Source organism: Bufo gargarizans, chromosome 5, assembly GCF_014858855.1.
Source record: "Bufo gargarizans isolate SCDJY-AF-19 chromosome 5, ASM1485885v1, whole genome shotgun sequence".
In the NCBI taxonomy this organism is placed as follows: Eukaryota; Metazoa; Chordata; class Amphibia; order Anura; family Bufonidae; genus Bufo; species Bufo gargarizans.
In genome coordinates this window covers 453,338,841-453,349,192 of record NC_058084.1, presented here as the reverse complement: position 1 = coordinate 453,349,192, position 10,352 = coordinate 453,338,841, and the positions used below count along the sequence as shown (strand labels likewise).

At 50.1% G+C, this 10,352-nt stretch overlaps 1 protein-coding gene across 1 annotated transcript; it reads right to left on the bottom strand.

The window, feature by feature from the left end:
- Positions 1-4,202: 4,202 nt before the first annotated feature.
- On the bottom strand, positions 4,203-7,833 carry LOC122938930 (transcription termination factor 1, mitochondrial-like). Its single transcript, XM_044294812.1, has 2 exons — positions 7,618-7,833; positions 4,203-5,486 (listed from the first exon to the last, which is right to left on the bottom strand). Exon 2 carries the CDS (start codon positions 5,458-5,460, stop codon positions 4,279-4,281), a length of 1,182 nt encoding a protein of 393 aa, XP_044150747.1. The 5' UTR covers positions 5,461-5,486; positions 7,618-7,833; the 3' UTR covers positions 4,203-4,278.
- Positions 7,834-10,352: the final 2,519 nt, after the last annotated feature.

Sequence of the window (10,352 nt, the reverse complement as noted above, 5' to 3'; positions counted from 1 at the left end):
TAAGAAGACACCCCAAGGTATTTAATGAGGGGCATGGCGAGTTCATAAAAGATTTTTTTTTTTGGCACAAGATAGCGGAAATTGATTTTTTTTTTGTTTTTTTCTCACAAAGTCTACCTTTCCGCTAACTTGGGACAAAAAGTTCAATCTTTCATGGACTCAATATGCCCCTCACGGAATACCTTGGGGTGTCTTCTTTCCGAAATGGGGTCACATGTGGGGTATTTATACTGCCCTGGCATTTTAGGGGCCCTAAAGCGTGAGAAGAAGTCTGGAATATAAATGTCCCAAAAATTTTACGCATTTGGATTCCGTGAGGGGTATGGTGAGTTCATGTGAGATTTTATTTTTTGTCACCAGTTAGTGGAATATGAGACTTTGTAAGAAAAAAACAAAACAAAAAAAAAATAAAAATCAGTTTCCGCTAACTTGTGCCCAAAAAATGTCTGAATGGAGCCTTACAGGGGGGTGATCAGGGAGTCTATATGGGGTGATCACCACCCTGTAAGGCTCCATTCAGACGTCCGTATGTGTTTTGCGGATCCGATCCATGGATCCGTGGATCCGCAAAACACATACGGACCTCTGAATGGAGCCTTACAGGGGGGTGATCAATGACAAGGGGGTGATCAATGACAGGGGGGTGATCAGGGAGTCTAATATGGGGTGATCAGGGGTTATCAAGGGGTTAATAAGTGACGGGGGGGTGTAGTGTAGTGTAGTGGTGTTTTGTGGTACTTTACACAGCTACCTGTGTCCTCTGGTGGTCGATCCAAGCAAAAGGGACCACCAGAGGACCAGGTAGCAGGTATATTAGACGCTGTTATCAAAACAGCGTCTAATATACCTGTTAGGGGTTAAAAAAGAAAATCGCATCTACAGCCTGCCAGCGAATGATCGCCGCTGGCAGGCTGGAGATCCACTCGCTTACCTGCAGTGCCTGTGTGCGCGCGTTCACAGGAAATCTCGCGTCCCGCGAGATGACGCGCCGATGCGTGCCTGTGCCTGGAACAGCCGCCTCCGGAACGCGATCCTGCGTTAGGCGGTCCGGAGGCGGTTAAAGGGCTTCTGTCACCCCACTAAACAGTTGTTTTTTTTTTTGTTTACTTATAATCCCTATACTGCGATTTATGCCTACATAATCTAATTAATCATTTCGGTTCAGTAGATTGTGTTAAAAACGTGCTTTTAAAATATGCAAATTACCTTGCTACCAGCAAGTAGGGCGGCTACTTGCTGGTAGCAGCCGCATCCTCCGATCCTAAAGACGCCCCCTCCGCATGTTGATTGACATACCAGAGGTGCGGCGAAAGGAATGTCCCCGTAAAAACGAGGACCTAGCGCGAGGGTGCGCTTGGACTTACTCTGTGGAAGGCGAGTACTCTTCCCGCCCGTGGCCTCTGGGAATCTCTCATCCAGCCAGGTACTGAACAAACGGGAAGCACAAAATGGCAGGCCTGAAAGGGAGCGTTTGGAAGAGGCATCCGCTGAACATACCTTGAGCCAGAGCTCACGCCACAAGGTGATTGCGAGGGCGGAAGAGCGGGCAACTAAAGTACCCGCGTCCAAGGAAGCCTCACAAAGGTACTTCCCTGCCTGAGCAATGGAACTGGAGCTCCGCTAGGGGGAGGCCCGTCGCCAGACCCTGATGCAAACGGAGCGCCCATCCAGAGACCGTCCTTAGCTACCCAAGCGGAGGTGAAAATGGGACTCGGAGCTGAGCCGCTGGTTGCAAACAGGGACTTAGACACTGTCTCCATCCGATGGTCTACTGGATCCTGGAGGGAGGAGCCGTCGGCTACCGGAATGGCGGTGTTTTTGGCCAGACGTGCAACCGGAGGATCCACCTTGGGAGGGGAAACCCATTTAGCCACGGACTCAGCCAGGAAGGGATATAGTAAATCAAGTTGCTTAGGCGGGGCAAAGCGACGATCTGGGTGGTCCCAGGCCTTGGCAATGACCACAGAAAAGTCGTCATGCATGGGAAACACTTTTGGAGTTTGCCTGGAGCGGAGGAAGGACACTCCCTGGCTAGTGGAGGGAGGGTCGTCTTGCACCTTAAAGGTGTCCCGAACTGCCATTACTAGGCTATCCACCATGGAAGCAATCTTAGAAGATGATTCCGAATCCATGTCAGATAATGAATCACCAATCTCCTCTTCGGACAGGACTTCCCCAGGAATAGAGGATATGTCCGAGAGTGACTCCAGGGAGGGGGGGGGGAAGCAGAGACGTCAGAGGAGGAACGGCGTCCTGCTCTGGTCCGCTTCTGAGACGGAACGGACATATGGATATGGAATGCAGTCATTTCCATATATTATTTTTAATTTTTTTTTTCGGCCCCATTAAAACTAATAGTTCCGCATACGGGCTGCAAAAAAAATAAAAAATAAATATGGAACGGAGAGAAAATACGTTTGTGTGCATGAGCCCTTCTTAAACCTGACACAGCCTAGGCTTGAAGCAATATTTCAATACGCCTTAACCCTTTCCTGCACTACAATACAACTACGTCATGGTGAGTGCCAACTTGTGCACCCCAACGAACCTCTGCACTGGGAGCCGGCTCTATTATACAGCTAGGCTCCCACTGCAATGGCTGAGATCGGCGCTAGTGTCAAACCCGTCTGTCTAACCTCTTTGGTGCCACAGCACTGATGGTCCAGCGGCGCTTCTCAGAGCGATTAATGGCTCTGCTCTGCATATGTAGCATGTGGATTACGGATCCATAAAACGTATATAGGATCTGTGCTCCGTAGGTTGCAGATCGCTCTGAGAAGCGCCGCTGCACCTTCCATACTTTGTGTGAAGGTTTAGGTCTCCTTTAATACTACTGCGACATCTGAGCGGTTCGACAGAGAGAGGAGGAACCCTGTGTTCCTCTATCGGCCCCCACACCTGGGTGGGCTTCAGAGCAGCTTATCATTTATGCCTGATGCACACGACCGTGCAGTTTTTTGCGGTCCGCAAAAAAAAATATCGTAAGCCGCCTGTGTGCCCTCAGCAATTTGCGGAACGGGCGACCCATTGTAGAAATGCCTATTCTTGTCCGCAAAACGGACAAGAATAGGACATGCTATATTTTTTTTTTGAGGGGCCACAGAACGGAGCAAAGGATGCAGACAGCACACGTAGTGCTGTCCGCATCTTTTGCGGCCCTGTTGAAGTGAACCCGAACTACGGTCGTGTGCATGAGGCCTTAGCAACATGGATCCCGATTCTAACCAGCTAAAGCGCATTTGCTAGTCTTTCAGTTATACATGAACAGACTGGAGCCTTGTCCCGAACACTTTTTTATTTATCCTAATATAATAAAATGGAATTCTAGTACAGCCATACGGCCCTCCGTGACAAGGACAGGCATTGTTACAATGGATTGGCCAAAACAACATGGATGTCGCGTGCATGAGCCCTAAGGGAGTTGTCGGGTTTAGAAATCCTATTTTCAGTGAATCTACTAAGAAATTCCGAGCCAATGCTGGGACCCTGTTCAGGATGCTCATCTAACCAGTGGTTATAAAACTTATTTCTTCCTGGAGGACTGAACACAGACTGCCAACTGACTGTAATGAGAACGGTGTCATTCTTCCTCTCCCTTGTGGTGGCGCTGGAGGGAGATTAAAAATTTCCTGCTTGATCTCCCACAGGGAGATTACGTATGTCCCCAGCAAAAAGGTATTGTCCAAAGAGGAGCACCGCTTTAAAAGGGGTATTCCCATCTCAAACATTGGCACATCCTAGCGATATGTCATCATCAATGTCAGAAAGGAGTGGGTCCTACCTCTGGGACCCGCTCCTAGCTCCAGAACGGGGCCCTCCCAAGCATGCATGGCACGCTCTCCATTCACTGCTATGGGAGTACAGAAAAAAAGCAGAGTGAGCCCACGTGGCTAACTTTGGAGGTCCCACAGCGGTGAAAGGAGAGCATGCTGCGCATACATGGCCACCTCTCCAATCACCGCTACGGGACTGCTACGTGCTCAGGTATTTAAGGACTCCATAGTGGTGAACAGAGGGCAGTGTGCTCTCCTTCAGTTCAGGGGCCCGGACAAGAAATAGGAGCGAGTCCCAGAGATGGAACCTGGACCTATCTGACATTGACGCCATATCCTATTGAATGCCCACCCAACTATGTTGCCCAGCGTAAAGGCCGATAGGTTGAAACTTTGTAAATATAATAAAACCACAGCACAGCCTTCAGGTTTAATATATAGCAAGTGCAAATTTTTTAATTCTAATTCCAAAAATAAAATGACATATAAAGCGACCCTTCCCACATCAGTCCTGCCCAACGCTCTTATCCAGAGACCCTGAACTGCGCAGTTTCTCCAACCTGGAGATAAACTTTGTCTGGCTGAGCTGGAGAACACTGAGGCTCGAGACCCTGAAGTCGTAACTGCAGTCTTTCAGCTCCTCAATTCTGGCCTTTAGGTTGTTGACGTGCACAGACAGAATGTTCGGGGTGTTGAGAATATCCTTCACGTCGACGCCGCACTCCAGCAGGACGTTGATCTTATTTTTAAATATCTTGGGCGTCATAAGTAGGACTTTGGGACACATGAAGATATAGAGGGCTATCTCTGCTTCCGTACACCCTAACGACTGGAGTATCGCCTGAGCGCTCTTATAATTGTCCTCAAAATACGTATAGCTGAGGCTCAAAAGGGGCGCGCCCTGGCCCTGTATCCACAGCAGCAGGGCCTCATCGTCCAGCTTCATCAAGGACTTCATATTCTGTACGTTGGTTTGGATGCGATTTGTACTTTTGGTCAAAATATATATATTTGCAGAAATCAATTCCCTGACAAACTCCCGCGGGTTCTTCCCCCCTAACTGAGAGCAGAGGTCCAGTAAATACTCCACGTTCTGCTTGTTGAGGTCAACGCTGTTTGCAAAAGTCCTGGGCGACTTGACCATCAGCTGGCTGAGGACTTTGGGAGGCAATCCGAGGGACTGGAGGAAACGGATATTCCTCAACAGGTTCTCAGTATTAGACGTTCGGAAGAAAGACTCCGGAGAACGCAGTGCAACACTTAGGATGGTGGCGTCCATCCCCAATATCCCTTTCCAAATGTCCCACATCTCTTCTAAGAGTTCATAATCGCGCGTTATGGCCCGGGGGTACCTGGAAATGATGCTTGCCACCATCTTGGCATCTGCGCCTTTGTCTATAAGAAACTGTTTGAGTTTCTGCTCGTGCGTAGTCGTCTTCTTGAGGAGAATGGCGTGCCGCTTTCTGACCAGTGAGAGGTCCACCCCCATTTTCTCCAGGTTGGTTACCAGATTTAGGTTTTCAACAGGTGCTTTTACTTCATTTTGTGTAAGCTGTTGCGAGTAGAACCTCGGCCACAGTAGGCTAGGAACGGCAAGGGTAAAGCTTGCCACTGCTTTACCATTTCTGGCACTCTTCAAGCAAGTCACGACATTCCCAGTTACGTTGGTTAGTATTTTCAGTGCCATGGTGGTGGTGGGGTTAGCTCCTCGGTCTAAAGCAATTGGAAAAAAAAAAAAAAAAAAGTGACTATAACATATCATAAAATATGAATAGACCTATATACAAAACAGCTTCATATACCAGGCTGTGCAGCAGCTAGAGATGTGGGCCTGGTCTTGTTTGAAAGCTGACAATCTAAGCTTTAAAACCAGAGCTGCTATAGGTAAGGATATATAGCCTTTAAAAAATCAGGTCGGGAGGGATAGCAACTGAAACCTGGTTTCACTTTTAGAGCCGCTATTATTACTGACCCTATTTCTAAAGGCTATATCTCACGATGTATAGGGGCTAATGCTCTCTTGGGGGGCTTTCAAACAAGACCGGGCCCACGTCTCTAGTCGCTACACAGCCTGAGATATGAAGGCCTAAAACAGCCCTCCCCCTATTTACTATGCTTGGGCTGAAATTGTTAAGGCCTTTTCCCAAGGCCCAAGCAGAGCTCGGGAGAACTGTTCAGCTACTTTCACACTTGCGGTTTTACTGGATCCGGCAGGGTTCAGCAAAAACGCTTCCGCTACTGATAATACAACCGTCTGCATCCGATATGAACAGATCCTGTTGTATTATCTTTAACACGGCCGAGACGGATCCGTCATGAACTCCATTAAAAGTCAATGGGGGAACGGATCCGTGTTCTATTGTGTCAGAGTTGAACGGATCTGTCCCCATTGACTTACATTGTGGGTCATGACCGATCCGTCTTGCTCCGCATCCCAGGACAGAAAGCAAACTGCAGCATGTTGCGGTTTGCTCTCCGGTATGAGAACGGAACGCATTTTGGAGCATTCCGTTCTGTTACGTTTTGTCCCCATTGACAATGAATGGGGACAAAACAGAAGCGTTTTTTTTCCCGTTATTGAGACCCTATGACGGATCTCAATACCGGAAAATATTAACACTAGTGTGAAAGTAGCCTTAGGTGGTTAAACGGAAAACCTCTTTACCAGACACTTTCTAGTACGATATATAAAGGGATATATTTAAAAGAGTTTTCCGGGACTCATATTGATGGGCTATCCTCAGGGTAGGTCATCAATATCTGACTGGTGGGGGAGGGGGGGTCCTAACTTCTGTCACCCCCACCAATCAGCCGTTGAAAGGAACAGTGGCGCTGCAGCCCTTTCTTTGGACGTCAAGTCCATTGGTATTAACGGCGTTTATGTAGAGCCCATTAAATAATAAAAGGACAGAAAAAATGGCGCTGGTGCCTTGCAGCACTGAGGTCCTGGGTTCAAATCTGACCAAGGGCAACATCTGCGTGGAGTTTGTACGTTCTTTGTAATTGCGTGGGTTTCCACTAGTTTTCTCCCACATTGTAGAAACTTACTGATTTTTTACACTGAAACATAAAGAGATTTGGTGAATCAGTAAACAGCCGTTACAGGACCCCAAGTCTCCTGATAAGCGAGGTCCATGGAGGTGGGACACGCACCTTTTAGGCATACAGAGGTGCTATAAATGCTTAAAGCAGGGATGCACAACCTGCGGCCCTCCAGCTGTTGCAAAACTACAACTCCCAGCGTGCCTGGATAACCTTCAGCTATTAGGGCATGCTGGAAGTTGTAGTTTTGCAACAGCTGGAGGGCCGCAGGTTGAGCATCCCTGGCTTAAAGGGGTTCTGCAGTTTGTTTAAACTGATGATCTATCCTCTGGATAGATCATCAGCATATGATCAGCGGGGGTCCGACACCCGGGACCCCCGCCGGTCAGCTGTTTGAGAAGGCAGCGGCGCTCCACAGCCTTCTCACTGTTTACTGCTGGGCCAGTGACGTCACGACTAGTATCACTGGCCTGAGCGCGGCTAAGCTCCAGCGACGGGGAGCAAAATCCAAACACTTTTGACGCCTGTGCAGTACAGGACGCAGCTGGGGAGGCGGTCAGGTGGGTAAATTACACGACCGCCATCTTGGAATCTATGGACAAGACGATCTGTTCACATGCCGCGGGCCCCGCTATCGTAAGGATCAGCCATTTTAGCATTTCATGCCTTTTTGGAAATTTCAGCCAAAAGCAGACAACCCCTTTAACTTCAAAGTAAAAAAAATACAAAAAATCTAAGAGATCAGATAAATGTACAGAATGTAAGAGAACCACGTGTTCTATCTGCAGTATAGACACATTACCTTATAGGTCCAGCTGGGAACCCCCCTCCATATCACCGCCTGTAAAGCTGGAAAATCCCTTTAATTCTTCCTAAAAGGAAATGGAGGCACTTCACCTTGGACAGAGGGTAGGAAAGGGTTACAGGTGGGCTGAGCAGAGAGCACGGGCTGCACACTGTTCACACTCACAGGACAAGGACACGCAGGAACGAGAAGAACCGCACGGCCCCATGTGCACCGCACTTCCGGCTACAACCTTACACGCGCTCTGATTGGTCACAGGGAGCCACTCCGGATTGGCTGATCTGTTCAGCTCTGTGATTGGTTGTTTAGAATCGGGAGGAGACTAAATTCTAGAAGAAAAGTAAAGGACTTTGGATGATGTCATTACACACATAGCTCTGCAGCCCCGCCTACACTACACACACAGCTCTGCAGCCCCGCCTACATTACACACAGCTCTGCTGCCCCGTCTACACTACACACACAGCTCTGCTGCCCCGTCTACACTACACACACAGCTCTGCTGCCCCGTCTACACTACACACACAGCTCTGCAGCCCCGCCTACACTACACACACAGCTCTGCTGCCCCGTCTACACTACACACACAGCTCTGCACCATACACACTACACACACAGCTCTGCTGCCCCGTCTACACTACACACACAGCTCTGCTCTGTCTACACTACACACACAGCTCTGCACCATACACACTACACACACAGCACTGCTGCCCCGTCTACACTACACACACAGCTCTGCTCTGTCTACACTACACACACAGCTCTGCACCATACACACTACACACACAGCCCTGCTGCTCCGTCTACACTACACACACAGCTCTGCTGCCCCGTCTACACTACACACACAGCTCTGTACCATACACACTACACACACAGCTCTGCTGCCCCGTCTACACTACCACACACAGCTCTGCTGCCCCGTCTACACTACACACACAGCTCTGCACCATACACACTACACACACAGCTCTGCACCATACACACTACACACACAGCCCTGCTGCTCCGTCTACACTACACACAGCTCTGCTGCCCCGTCTACACTACACACACAGCTCTGCACCATACACACTACACACACAACTCTGCACCATACACACTACATACACAGCTCTGCTGCCCCGTCTACACTACACACAGCTCTGCTGCCCCGTCTACACTACACACACAGCCCTGCTGCCCCGTCTACACTACACACACAGCCCTGCTGCCCCGTCTACACTACACACAGCTCTGCTGCCCCGTCTACACTACACACACAGCTCTGCACCGTCTACATTACACACACAGCTCTGCTGCCCCGTCTACACTACACACACAGCCCTGCTGCCCCGTCTACACTACACACAGCTCTGCTGCCCCCGTCTACACTACACACACAGCTCTGCACCGTCTACATTACACACACACACAGATCTGCCCCGTCTACACTACACACACAGCTCTGCTGCCCCGTCTACACTACACACACAGCTCTGCTGCCCCGTCTACACTACACACACACAGATCTGCCCCGTCTACACTACACACACAGCTCTGGTGCCCCGTCTACACTACACACACAGCTCTGCTGCCCCGTCTACACTACACACACAGCTCTGCTGCCCCGTCTACACTACACACACAGCTCTGCTGCCCCCGTCTACACTACACACACAGCCCTGCTGCCCCGTCTACACTACACACAGCTCTGCTGCCCCGTCTACACTACACACACAGCTCTGCACCGTCTACATTACACACACACACAGATCTGCCCCGTCTACACTACACACACAGCTCTGCTGCCCCGTCTACACTACACACACAGCTCTGCTGCCCCGTCTACACTACACACACACAGATCTGCCCCGTCTACACTACACACACAGCTCTGGTGCCCCGTCTACACTACACACACAGCTCTGCTGCCCCGTCTACACTACACACACAGCTCTGCTGCCCCGTCTACACTACACACACAGCTCTGCTGCCCGTCTACACTACACACACAGCCCTGCTGCCCCGTCTACACTACACACAGCTCTGCTGCCCCGTCTACACTACACACACAGCTCTGCTGCCCCGTCTACACTACACACAGCTCTGCTGCCCCGTCTACACTACACACACAGCTCTGCACCATACACACTACACACACAGCTCTGCTGCCCCGTCTACACTACACACACAGCTCTGCACCGTACACTACACACACAGCTCTGCACCATACACACTACACACACAACTCTGCACCATACACACTACACACACAGCTCTGCTGCCCCGTCTACACTACACACACAGCTCTGCACCATACACACTACACACACAGCTCTGCTGCCCCGTCTACACTACACACTCTTGTGTGCTGCCCCTTCTTCTCTTAACACAGCTCTGTGCTGCACCGTACACTACACACACAGCTCTGCACCATACACACTACACACACAACTCTGCACCATACACACTACACACACAGCTCTGCTGCCCCGTCTACACTACACACACAGCTCTGCTGCCCCGTCTACACTACACACACAGCTCTGTACCATACACACTACACACACAGCTCTGCTGCCCCGTCTACACTACACACACAGCTCTGCTGCCCCGTCTACACTACACACACAGCTCTGCTGCCCCGTCTACACTACACACACAGCTCTGCTGCCCCGTCTACACTACACACACAGCTCTGCTACCCCCGTCTACACTACACACACAGCTCTGCTGCCCCGTCTACA